This window comes from Coregonus clupeaformis, chromosome 8, assembly GCF_020615455.1.
Source record: "Coregonus clupeaformis isolate EN_2021a chromosome 8, ASM2061545v1, whole genome shotgun sequence".
NCBI lineage: Eukaryota > Metazoa > Chordata > Actinopteri > Salmoniformes > Salmonidae > Coregonus > Coregonus clupeaformis.
The window spans coordinates 48,051,046-48,063,523 of record NC_059199.1 but is presented as its reverse complement, the minus strand read 5'-3'; the positions used below and the strand labels follow the sequence as shown (position 1 = coordinate 48,063,523).

The 12,478-nt window shown below is 42.7% G+C and overlaps 2 protein-coding genes across 7 annotated transcripts; one reads left to right on the top strand and one right to left on the bottom strand.

Moving 5' to 3' along the window:
- Nucleotides 1-839: 839 nt before the first annotated feature.
- On the bottom strand, nt 840-3,637 carry stpg1 (sperm-tail PG-rich repeat containing 1). Of its 3 annotated transcripts, none has more exons than XM_041883609.1 (9): nt 3,538-3,637; nt 3,187-3,285; nt 2,978-3,099; nt 2,780-2,878; nt 2,357-2,536; nt 2,031-2,139; nt 1,731-1,899; nt 1,383-1,432; nt 840-1,202 (listed from the first exon to the last, which is right to left on the bottom strand). In XM_041883609.1, exons 2-9 carry the CDS (start codon nt 3,218-3,220, stop codon nt 1,132-1,134), a joined length of 834 nt encoding a protein of 277 aa, XP_041739543.1. In that variant the 5' UTR covers nt 3,221-3,285; nt 3,538-3,637; the 3' UTR covers nt 840-1,131. The 3 variants fall into 3 exon arrangements, with proteins under 3 accessions (XP_041739543.1, XP_041739541.1, XP_041739542.1); XM_041883607.1 differs by having other exon boundaries at nt 1,383-1,573; nt 3,538-3,636; XM_041883608.1 differs by lacking the exon at nt 3,538-3,637 and having other exon boundaries at nt 1,383-1,573; nt 2,803-2,878; nt 3,187-3,278.
- Nucleotides 3,638-3,710: 73 nt separating this feature from the next.
- On the top strand, nt 3,711-7,539 carry LOC121571863 (chromatin modification-related protein MEAF6). Of its 4 annotated transcripts, XM_041883610.1 has the most exons (9): nt 3,711-3,882; nt 4,392-4,507; nt 4,620-4,707; nt 4,827-4,872; nt 4,987-5,176; nt 6,081-6,110; nt 6,650-6,718; nt 6,914-6,947; nt 7,089-7,539. In XM_041883610.1, the coding sequence occupies exons 1-9, from the start codon at nt 3,793-3,795 to the stop codon at nt 7,101-7,103; spliced, it is 678 nt and encodes a 225-aa protein (XP_041739544.1). In that variant the 5' UTR covers nt 3,711-3,792; the 3' UTR covers nt 7,104-7,539. The 4 variants fall into 4 exon arrangements, with proteins under 4 accessions (XP_041739544.1, XP_041739545.1, XP_041739546.1 ...); XM_041883611.1 differs by lacking the exon at nt 6,081-6,110; XM_041883612.1 differs by lacking the exon at nt 6,650-6,718.
- The last annotated feature ends 4,939 nt before the right edge of the window (nt 7,540-12,478 follow it).

Sequence of the window (12,478 nt, the reverse complement as noted above, 5' to 3'; positions counted from 1 at the left end):
CAACACATTACTGAGTACCACTCTCCATATTTTCAGGCATATTGGTGGCTGCATCATGTTATGGGTATGCTTGTAATCGTTAAGGACTGGGGAGTTTTTCAGGATAAAAAAGTAATGGAATGGAGCTTAGCACAAAATCCTAGAGAAAAACATGGTTCAGTCGGTTGGTTCAGTCTGCGGCAGGTAGTCTAGCAGTTAAGAGCGTTGAGCCAATAACCGAAAGGTTGCTGGTTTGAATCCCTGAGCCAACATGGTGAAAAATCTGGCGATGTGCTTTTGAGCAAGGCATTTCACCCTAATTTCTCTGGATAATGCTCTGCTCAATGACTAAAATGTAAAACACCGGGAGATGAATTCACCTTTCAACAGGACAATAACCTAAATCACAAGGCCAAATCTACACTGGAGTTCCTTACTAGAAGACAGTGAATGTTCCCGAGTGACCGAGTTAAAGTTTTGACTTAAATCTACTTGAAAATCTATGGCTTGACATTGTCTAGCAATGTTCAACAACCAATTTGACAGAGCTTGCAGAATTTTTAAAAGATTAATGGGCAAATGTTGCACAATCCAGGTGTGGAAAGCTCTTAGAGACTTACCCAGAAAGACTCTCAGCTGTAATTGCTGCCAAATGTGCTTTTACAAAGTATTGACTCAGGGGCGTGAATGTTGAGATATTTCTGTATTTCCTTTTCAATAAATGTGGTAAAATTTCTAAAAACATGTTTTCAATTTGTCATTATGGGGTATTGTGTGTAGATGGGACAGGAACAAAACAAATGTCATCCATTTTGAATTGAGGCTGTAACACAACAAAATGTGGAATAAGTCAAGGGGTATGAATACTTTCTGAAGGAACTGTATTTTGACAATACAATTACTGAATAGATGGCTGCATGAAGTGATTTGCATCCTTCTCTTTAGTCACAGTGAAACACATGCGTACAGTACATGGAATGCACATAAAAACATTGTACAAAACCTTCCTCACATGTAGAAACAAACTCCCACCCCAAGCCACTCAACCACGATACAATTTCACATGAAGTACACTAGTAAATATATGCACAGTGTGGTGTGAAAACGTGCAAAAACATCCACACAAAAGCAATGTGAGTTGCCTCAAGTGCTTCATGCTGGAATCCATTTGGAGTAATTGTATAAGAAAGACCGCTTTGATGACGTATCTGGTTCATAGTAACCTAGAAACAAAAAGGGACATTAAGTTCAATCAATATCCTCTTCAGTGAAATGAAAGTTAAACATAAATGCCTTTTCATAAGAATAACAATAATAATAGTAAAAAGCAATATACTATAACAGAAAACAAAAAATGGCCGTTATAACCATTCGTGTGACAAGGAGGGTCATTAATACAGCACCTGGCCCTGGCACTCCTTGGCCGCGCACATCCTGGGTCCAACGGCTTGTCCTAGAAACAAACATGGAACTAGACATGAAGTGCTTGGGCGGGTCCCCATAGTTCACTACATCATACTGCCCAGGGCCAGGCAGGGGAGGGTTCTTCAGAAGAATCAGAGGGGGAGCTGATATTCCCAGGTAATGTCTCCTCCTTGGACAAGGGTTAAAGGGCATGGGAGAGCAGTTTAAGACCAGAGAGATGTTATCAGAGAAACGATTACCCTGCTACTCCTGGATCCGTATTCATAAAGCGTCTCCCAGTAGGAGTGCTGATCTAGAATCAGGTCCCCCCCTGTGCTTTTACTCACGGTAGGATGGTCCTCCTGACTGGCTCTGGGGCCTGGTAGGGACTATAGGTGCCTGGGCCTGGGACATGGTTATTCACAGGGGACTGGATCCTCACAGAGTTGGACTTGAAGCAGGAGAGGGGAACCTTGGGGCATTTCTGAGTTATGGCATCATTGACTTTGTAGTGACCTTGAACAAGCAAAGATAAACAGGATCATATTAAAAATCCTGTAGAGGAGTTTATGTAATGCAGTGTTGATTAAAAATGATATTCCCAATGAGCAAAAATATACTGCTTTAATAAAAAGTATAATACTTACATGGGGATGGTCCTTTTAGAGTGTTTGAGCACACAGAACTCCGTCCAGTTGTTGACAGAAATACTGATTGAGCGGACACTGTGTTTGGCTTTACACCACCTAAGGACACCTAGAGCACCAAGAATAAAGGCAAGTCTTTAAACAAAAACACTACATTCATAACAACATGTTTAGAGTAAAATGTTCAGTACACAAACATGTAAGCCTATTGTATACAGGAAATAAACGTACAGTGTTTCATATCAACATTCAAATATGGATCTAAAACATGGCTTCCCTCTTCTCATATAACCTAGGTTGTGAATAACCTTGAATACTGCACTTACATGATATTGATTAGGGGCTGGAGTCTTGTTCTTAGGGCCATCAAGTTGTACAGCCACTGGCAGTCGGAAAGTTCTGGAGCCTCCCCTGCCGAAGCTGTGTTTGTGGATCAGAGAGGACTGCAGGTTATAGGCATTGGGTCCTGGGATACCTCTCTGAGGGTTACGGGGAACTCTGACAGCCTAGTGGAAAAGAGAAGATGCCCTAGGTAAGTGTTGTAAGTATGGCAGCTGACCGGGTTTTAAGAGAGTATAGGCCTACCTATAACATAAGCTTCACTTGGTCTCTGAGATCCTAAGGACACTAGATTTGATCCCTATTATCGGTAAAGTTTGAGAATACATTTTATTAAAATTACATGATGATTCCACTGATGTCAACAAAGAGATTGAGGTTGTGAGTAGGGTACCATTAACATGTCTGACCTGGGATGCAAAGCCTCCTGTACCTTTCTTTGAGAAGGAGGGGCTGCTGATTTCAGCAGGCCTGTGAGACATATATGTGCCTGGCCCTGGGTTTTCATTCTGAAATCACATTTCAAAATCATATCATAATTGGACAATTAATGTGTTGGTTGATTTATTGATTAGCTGGAGGACTGATTAACTGATTGACATATCTACCTGGCTGTCTTCTGAAAGGAACCTCTTAGCTTGTGACAAGAACCCTTTCTTATCCTCATTGCTTATCACCACTGTTTGGTATTTGGTGGGTATTGATGATATGTATCCTGGAAGTTTCCCGCCTAGATGAATGTAAAAAGAGATATCTGAAGTCTGAGCAGATCGTCATTTAGGTCTACAAGGGATGAAAGGCAAAAAAGGTAACTTACTGTCATTCAATCCTTTGTGTATTTTGCCCATCATTAGCTAAGAGACATTTAACACAACTGGAGGGACAGGTGCCTGAAGCATTTGCATCGCCTGACAATCTGTTTAGAAGGGAAGAGCGTTTGTAATGGCACTGACACTGCAACACCTAGCATGTTAATTTATAGCTGACGACTAGTAGCCACTAGCTAGCAATTTGCACGGTAAATGTAGCTCGATGATCATGACAAAACAAAAGTAAAAAAAAAAACATTTGAAATCATTTCAGAAGGATTTAAACTTTAGTCATGATCATCGAGCTACATTTACCAAACTCGCAAAGTGATCATAGGATGCAACAATTTATCTCTTACCACACTGCAGTCATTGTAGCCAGAAACACATTTCTGAGTGAGGATACAATGTTTCCGCATATGATATGTTGCCATGACAGCTAGTAAACGTTCTTGGCGGAAAGCAAGGAGGGCGAGGCAGCAGAATAAAAAGCATTTGGCTATTTGCAAGCAAACTTACCTGTCATCTAGCGCCTACGTGTGGCGAAAGTTTTTACTGCCTATTTTGCTTCATCATTGAAGACGCGCCACTGTTGTGTTTTTCGAAGATTCATCATGGCAATGCATGCGAAGGCGACACCACCACAGATTCCCGACACACGTCGGGAACTCTCGGAGCTGGTCAAGAGGAAACAAGAACTTGCGGTAAGCGAAATAGCTAGTTACGTTTCCATTTGGCTAAATATCTTGCTATATGCGTATCTTGCTGCATCTAATGCTTTATTTGAAGTTAGCTTGCTAGCTAACTAACGTTAGGCCGCGCTAGTTACTACGACTAGGCCTCGGCTTTCTACGAACATCTTTGTGGTTTTATCGTTAGCTAGCTACCATACTATTCGAGTTATCGAACATTAGATACAATGTAACATGTCTTTATTCAGCATGGTGAGTAGATTGTTTTACTCCTGACTCAATGGTTATGCAATGCGTCGCTGGCGCTAGTTACTATGTAGTAACTTATTTTGCCCACAAGGAGCAGCCAAAACCTACTATGCGCAATCCCACGCCCACATACTGTACACCATGGCTCTGGTACCAAGGTTTTCCCCTTTTATCTGTGGTGGTACAGTCTCTGGCTATATTGTAATTACACATTCCGTCCGTTTCATAAACCACAAATGCAAAGTCTAATGCCTTTTGCATACTTTCCACAGGAGACGTTGGTGAACTTGGAGAGACAGATCTATGCATTTGAGGGCAGCTACTTGGAAGACACCCAGATGTATGGGAACATCATCAGAGGATGGGACAGATATCTCACCAACCAAAAGTAAGCATGACATGGTACGGCAGACTCAGACATGAAAAGAGAACAGTTGATATTGAATCATCGAGCCTGTGTTTGCAATCTATTTACCCTGTTTTGTATTGTTCCGTTATAGAAATTCCAACAGCAAGACGGACAGAAGAAACAGAAAGTTCAAGGAGGCAGAGCGTCTGTTCAGCAAGTCCTCTGTCACTTCTGTAGCTGTGAGTGCCTCACTTCACTCTCCTCTGTCTGTCCTCTCAATATTTTCCTGGTAGATCGTGTATGATTGCAAGAATGTGTAAAGAATGAGTCTGACCAACTTTTTGTCTTTGTTGAACAGGCTGTCTGTGCACTCGGTGGGATACCAGATCACATGAATGAAAAGCGTAGGTATTTGGCTCAGCCAACTGCATGGCAACTTTTACCACAGTGCATATGTCTGTGTGAGAGACAGATAGACGTGAGTGTGACATGCTGCTCCATTGTGTCTGCCCCATCAGGTGAGCCCGGCAGTGGGACAGAGAGCGACACATCCCCAGACCTCCAGAACCAGGAGAATGAGCCCAGTCAGGAGGACACGGAGGACGCAGACGGGGCCCTGCAGGACCTCAAACCTCAGAAGGCTGCATCCTCTTCCTCAGGCAGTCACCACGGGAGCCACAAGAAGAGGAAGAACAAAAACAGACACAGGTACTAGACCCTAAACACAGCCCCCTGGTCTAGGCTAACTCCTAAACACAGCCCCCTGGTCTAGGCTAACTCCTAAACACAGCCCCCTGGTCTAGGCTAACTCCTAAACACAGCCCCCTGGTCCAGGCTAACTCCTAGGGCGCATTCAGCAGGACACAACGTTGTGGAACATTCAGGCGGCATGCCTAGCGGTTAAGAGTGTTGGGCCAGTAACCGAAAGGTCGCTGGTTAGAAACCCCAAACCGACTAAGTGAAAAATCTGTCGGTGGGCCCTTGAGCAAGGCACTTGACCCTAATTGTTCCTGTAAGTTGCTCTGGATAAGAGCGTCTGCTAAATGACTGAAATGTAAGATGTACTGAACATGGCCCTACTGTCAAGTCTGATATCTGTGCTGCGCTCTCTCACTCTTTTTGATTGCTATGGATAATGAATGTTGTCTCTGACTGAAGTTTCTTTGGCCGAGCTGCTAAGCTTGTACTGCTTTTGTTTTTCTTGGGTGAGCAACGCACCATTTTTAAAGTTGTCATGGTCAGTTTGATTGGGTGTACTAGTGTATAAACGTCTGGTTTATTGCAAGTGGATAGTCTCTGTTTGTGTTGGAGCTGGAATGGGAGGAATAGGAAGGAACACAACTTTTCCAGCTATATTCATATCAATCAGACAGTGTCAACTCAACTTATCACACCTGTTCCTAGCCACATTATTATATGTTGTATGTAGCTTAATACACCATAATGTATTTAGCGCCAGATCTGCTCAAGAAGATAGGCTCAATTTTGTGAAAATATTGTGGTGGTTTAATTATTGACAAGTCTATTTTACAGATATGTAGGCATCCCTTTAGAGTGAGCCAGGCCGGGGTACTAACTACTGCTGCTCTTTCCTCCCCTAATGCTGCCCCAGCCCTTCTGCCATGTTTGATTATGACTTTGAGTAAGTCTCCAATTTTACTTCCTGCTTCCTGTGGTGATACATCCTGGCTACATACCAAATGTCACCCTATTCCCTATATAGCGCACTGCTCTTGGGCTCTGGTCAAAAGTAGTGGACTATGTAGGGAATAGGGTTACATTTGGGACACAACCCTGCCTTCTCTGACCCCATCCTGACTTCCCCACTCTCTCCGTCCCTCAGCTCTCTGTTTTGCTTCTGTCTCTCTAGCTCTGTCGGTTCATGCCCTCGTAGTGAATCTATCATTATTGCATGTCCAAATCTTCAGTGGTGTCCCAAATGACGCCCTATTCCCTATTTAGTGCACTACTTTTGACCAGGCCCCATGTAAGGAATATGGTGCCATTTGGGGATGCACGCTTCATTTCTCAAATCATGCGTTGTTTATAATAAAGTATTAGCACCTAGCTTCTGTAGACTCAACACTAGATTATTAAGTGTTTATGAATCATAGGGGCATAAACACTTCTTCTATAGAAGCTCAGTGTATTTCTTGACCCTTCATGGTTTCATTCCAAAAGGTCAAGTTCCCCTAATCCAGTTATGAAAAAACCCGCTCTTCCTGCCAAAATGAGATGGGGAGGTCAAAGGTTGAGTACAAACAAACATCTTTCACCGCACCCCAGGTGTTCATATGGTGCTCTGGTGGTCTTGTTGTGGTTTGGTCTCTTAGCGCTTAGCTTGAGTAACTGTAGTGGTGCTTGTTGTCCCCATAGTTACTGTTGTATTTAGTAAAACCTGAAATAGGCCTACCTAACATAACTCTTGCTTTGATTTGTTTTTAGATTTGACATGAAGGTGAACAAAAAACCCAGAGCGGTAAGATATTTATTTGTAAGACAACATAACATTTAAATGTATTCTCATTGCTTGCATTGAGCTATCAATAAAGCAATTTGTTATTAGAAAGATTTAGGTTCTGCTTTTAATTCTGTTGTCTATGTTCTCCTTGTTCCACAGGACTATTCGACTTGATGAAAAGGGATCGTAAGCAGTATAAACAAGACCTAGTGGGCAGACAGAAGAGGTCTACGGTGAAACAGAGAGCCCCTCTGAACTTTAACTGTCTTTATTTCTGCTTTGTCATTGCATGAAACATTGCCTCTCACCTGCTATCAGAAATATTTGTGTTTCATGATTTTCCTGCAGACAAGGTGTGTTATATTGCATGTTACTCAAGACCCAGGTGGGGGTTGGATAACACACCTTATTGTATAGGGTTGAAAATTCAATATTTATTATGTAACTCCCACCTTTTTCCTCTTCTTGTGACAAAAAGTTGTTTTACTTTTTATTAGTCATTGTGTAGTTTTGTAACTCTAGAATATCCCATCTTCTTTTTTATCTTTTTGTTTTATTTTGAGATTTGTTTTGCATAAGATTGTAATAAAACATTGAAATTATATTACTATACATTTGTTGTTTATTGCTTAAAATCTACTCCTTAGTAAATCATTAGTCACCATCTGTCTTTACCCTGTACTCTTCAGTAATAGTACAGCAGGAAAATCAACACAGAAGCTAGTTTATTACCATCAGATTTCCCCTTGTGTCTGACAGCAATTACTCCCTGGTTTCTTTGTGGCTTCTTCATGGCTCATTTACTTACCAATTACAGGCCAATGAGCTCAGACGAGCCTTGGGATCCTAGGATGTCTCCCAAGTCCCCCCTCTTATTGGTTGAGTCCTAAATACAGTGGCTTGCGAAAGTGTTCACCCCCCTTAGCATTTTTCCTATATAGAGACATACCCCCCCCAAAGTAAATGCTCTGTAGAGCCACCTTTTGCAGCAATTACAGCTGCAAGTATCTTGGGGTATGTCTCTATAAGCTTGGCACATCTAGCCACTGGGATTTTTGCCCATTCTTCAAGGCAAAACTGCTCCAGCTCCTTCAAGTTGGATGGATTCCGCTGGTGTACAGCAATCTTTAAGTCATACCACAGATTCTCAATTGGATTGAGGTCTGGGCTTTGACTAGGCCATTCCAATACATTTAAATGTTTCCCCTTAAACCACTCAAGTGTTGCTTTAGCAGTATGCTTAGGGTCATTGTCCTGCCAGAAGGTGAACCTACGTCCCAGTCTCAAATCTCTGGAAGATTGAAACAGGTTTCCCTCAAGAATTTCCATGTATTTAGCGCCATCCATCATTCCTTCAATTCTGACCAGTTTCCCAGTCCCTGCTGATGAAAAACATCCCCACAGCATGATGCTGCCACCACATTTTACATTACATTTACATTTACATTACATTTTAGTCATTTAGCAGATGCTCTTATCCAGAGCGACTTACAGGAGCAATTAGGGTTAAGTGCCTTGCTCAAGGGCACATTTATGTCATTTAGCAGACGCTCTTATCCAGAGCGACTTACAAATTGGTGCATTCACCCTATAGCCAGTGGGATAACCACTTTACACTTTTTTTTTTTTTTGGGGGGGGGGGGTGGAAGGATTACTTTATCCTATCCCAGGTATTCTTTAAAGAGGTGGGGTTTCAAATGTCTCCGGAAGGTGGTGAGCGACTCCGCTGTCCTGGCGTCGTGAGGGAGCTTGTTCCACCATTGGGGTGCCAGAGCAGCGAACAGTTTTGACTGGGCTGAGCGGGAACTATGCTTCCGCAGAGGAAGGGGAGCCAGCAGGCCAGAGGTGGATGAACGCAATGCCCTCGTTTGGGTGTAGGGACTGATCAGAGCCCGAAGGTACGGAGGTGCCGTTCCCCTCACTGCTCCATAGGCAAGCACCATGGTCTTGTAACGGATGCGAGCTTCAACTGGAAGCCAGTGGAGTGTGCGGAGGAGGGGGTGACGTGAGAGAACTTGGGAAGGTTGAACACCAGACGGGCTGCGGCATTCTGGATGAGTTGTAGGGGTTTAATGGCACAGGCAGGGAGGCCAGCCAACAGCGAGTTGCAGTAATCCAGACGGGAGATGACAAGTGCCTGGATTAGGACCTGTGCCGCTTCCTGTGTAAGGCAGGGTCGTACTCTCCGAATGTTGTAGAGCATGAACCTGCAGGATCGGGTCACCGCCTTGATGTTAGCGGAGAACGACAGGGTGTTGTCCAGGGTCACGCCAAGGCTCTTCGCACTCTGGGAGGAGGACACAACGGAGTTGTCAACCGTGATGGCGAGATCATGGAACGGGCAGTCCTTCCCCGGGAGGAAGAGCAGCTCCGTCTTGCCAGGGTTCAGCTTGAGGTGGTGATCCGTCATCCATACTGATATGTCTGCCAGACATGCAGAGATGCGATTCGCCACCTGGTTATCAGAAGGGGGATGGTATTCTCAGGGTGATGAGAGGTGTTGGGTTTGCGCCAGACATAGCGGTTTCCTTGATGGCGAAAAAGCTCAATTTTAGTCTCATCTGACAAGAGTACCTTCTTCCATATGTTTGGGGAGTCTCCCACATGCCTTTTGGCGAGCACCAAACGTGTTTGCTTATTTTTGTCTTTAAGCAATGGCTTTTTTCTGGCCACTCTTCCGTAAAGCCCAGCTCTGTGGAGTGTATGGCTTAAAGTGGTCCCTTGGACAGATACTCCAATCTCCGCTGTGGAGCTTTGCAGCTCCTTCAGGGTTATCTTTGGTCTCTTTGTTGCCTCTCTGATTAATTCCCTCCTTGCCTGGTCCGTGAGTTTTGGTGGGCGGGCCTCTCTTTGCAGGTTTGTTGTGGTGCCATATTCTTTCAATTTTTTAATAATGGATTTAATGGTGCTTTGTGGGATGTTCAAAGTTTCAGATATTTTTTTATAACCCAACCCTGATCTGTACTTCTCCACAACTTTGTCCCTGACCTGTATGGAGAGCTCCTTGGTCTTCATGGTGCCGCTTGCATGGTGGTGCCCCTTGCTTAGTGGTGTTGACTCTGGGGCCTTTCAGAACAGGTGTATATATACTGAGATCATGTGACAGATTATATACTGAGATCATGTGACAGATCATGTGACACTTAGATTGCACACAGGTGGACTTTATTTAACTCATTATGTGACTTCTGAAGGTAATTGGTTGCACCAGATCTTATTTAGGGGCTTCATAGCAAAGGGGGTGAATACATATGCACACACCACTTTCACGTTATTTATTTTTTAGAATTTTTTGAAACAAGTAATTTTTTTCATTCCAATTCACCAATTTGGACTATTTTGTGTATGTCCATTACATTAAATCCAAATAAAAATATATTTAAATTACAGGTTGTAATGCAACAAAATAGGAAAAACGCCAAGGGGGCTGAATACTTTTGCAAGGCACTGTAGCACCCATTACCTTTATAGTGCTCTGGTCAAAAGTAGTACGCTATATAGGGAATAGGGTGCCATTTTGGACGTAACCATTCACATTTGTCAGTAATTCCTTCATCCCAGATGTGCAGTGTCTGTGAGATCCTGGAAATTGTTTTGATACTATGTTCACATTCAAACAGTTTTATTCTGACTCCAGGTATGATTAAAAGAACACTGTTTACACAAAGATTTGAAGTCATTTTGGTATTCCTGTGGGGCAGTTCTCATCGACAGAGTTTGTTTTATGAAAATAGTGACAGTTTGAGTGACCAGGGGACCACACGATGACAGCCTATCCCATGCTATTTCTAGAATGTTCCCTTCCCTTGTTTGTAAAGATCAAACATGATGCGTACTGCATAGTATTGAAACGGGTTGGTGAATACAGACTTAGTTATTTTCTGTTGTTTTGAACGGTCAGATGAAAAGATAGTAGTAGTAGTAGTAAGCCTATTTCAAGTAGATATGCAGGTTTGTTAGTGAATGTCGCTGTACTGCCACCGTGCGATACCACATTTGTTCACTAGGTGGCGCTACTTCATAATTCATGTTCAAAAGACCTCAAAGCATTGCCTTAAATGCCTTTCAACCACAGGCTTTCCATATCATAACCAAAAAGTCCTAAACCTATTTCAAATTTGGCTACTATGAGTCATAAGTGGTTAAATCTGCCATCAACCTATCAAATGTATGGTTCATGCTGTTCTTAAATTCTCTGTATTGCCTAAGATCCTCTAATTGATTAGGGTGTCCTCCCACCAATATTCTGCCATGTCAACTCTATGATGTCATCATGGGACACCCTGCACTCCAAAGTCCTTTAAGATCACGGCTTCTGGGATTTGGCTCACGGTCTCTATGCATCCCAAATGGCACCCTATTCCCTATTTACTGAACTACTTTTGATCAGAGTCCATATGGATCTGGTCAAAAGTAGTGCACCATATAGGTAATAGGGTGCCATTTAGGACAGCCTGTACCTCAGTCTTGACTCAGAAGGGAAGCATTCAACAGTGTTCAAGTCATATACAGTATCTCTCAGTTCTGTCATATACAGTACATCAGTGAGGTTAGTCAGAACACTGACCCATTATGATGTAGTGAATTCCACGTTAGTCACAGGTTGAGTCCCAAATGGCACCCTATTCCCTACATAGTGCACTACTTTTGACCAAAGCCCTATGAGCCCTTTTGGAAAGTATTCAGACCCCTTGACTTTTTCCACATTTTGTTACATTACAGCCTTATTCTAAACTACATTAAATAACAAATATCCTCATCAATCTACACACAATACCCCATAATGACAAAGCGAAAACAGAAATACCTTATTTACATAAGTATTCAGACCCTTTGCTATGAGACTCAAAATGTATTTCAAGTGCATCCTGTTTCCATTGATCATCCTTGAGATGTTTCTACAACTTGATTGGAGTCCACCTGTGGTAAATTCAATTGATTGGACATAATTTGGAAAGGCATACATCTGTCTATATAAGGTCCCACAGTTGACAGTGCATGTCAGAGCAAAAACCAAGCCATGAGGTCGAAGGAATTGTCCGTAGAGCTCTGTGACAGGATTGTGTCGAGGCACAGATCTGGGGAAGGGTACCAAAAAATGTCTGCAGCATTTGTATTTGTATTTGTATTTATTATGGATCCCCATTAGCTGATGCCAAGGCAGCAGCTACTCTTCCTGGGGTCCAAACATATTAAATAACTTACATTACATATAAAATAAAAAATAAAACAGTACATCATATAACATTATTACACTGCTACATATCTACAATACAAAATGTTTAATACCCCCATACAACAATATCACAATGTGTGCGTATGCATGTGTTTGTACCTTTGTGTGTGTCTCTTCACAGTCCCCGTTGTTCCAGAAGGTGTATTTTTACCTGTTTTTTAAAATCTGATTCTACTGCTTGCATCAGTTACCTGATGTGGATAGAGTTCCATTTAGTCAGATGTGCGCCTCCCATAGTCTGTTCTGGACTTGGGGACTGTGAAGAGACCTCTGGTGGCATGTCTTGTGGGGTATGCATGGGTGTCCGAGCTGT

What these genes read in the sequence shown, in the direction of transcription:
- stpg1 (XM_041883607.1), bottom strand. Translation starts at nt 3,220, where the DNA reads ATGATGGGCAAAATACACAAAGGATTGAATGACA. An exon ending in TCTAAAAGGACCATCCCCAT is followed by an intron (nt 1,900 to 2,030) that starts GTAAGTATTATA and finishes TGCTTGTTCAAG; the next exon opens with GTCACTACAAAGTCAATGAT. An exon ending in GTCAGGAGGACCATCCTACC is followed by an intron (nt 1,574 to 1,730) that starts GTGAGTAAAAGC and finishes CCCTTGTCCAAG; the next exon opens with GAGGAGACATTACCTGGGAA.
- LOC121571863 (XM_041883610.1), top strand. Translation starts at nt 3,793, where the DNA reads ATGGCAATGCATGCGAAGGCGACACCACCACAGATTCCCGACACACGT. An exon ending in ATGTTTGATTATGACTTTGA is followed by an intron (nt 6,111 to 6,649) that starts GTAAGTCTCCAA and finishes TCATTCCAAAAG; the next exon opens with GTCAAGTTCCCCTAATCCAG. An exon ending in ATGAGATGGGGAGGTCAAAG is followed by an intron (nt 6,719 to 6,913) that starts GTTGAGTACAAA and finishes ATTTGTTTTTAG; the next exon opens with ATTTGACATGAAGGTGAACA.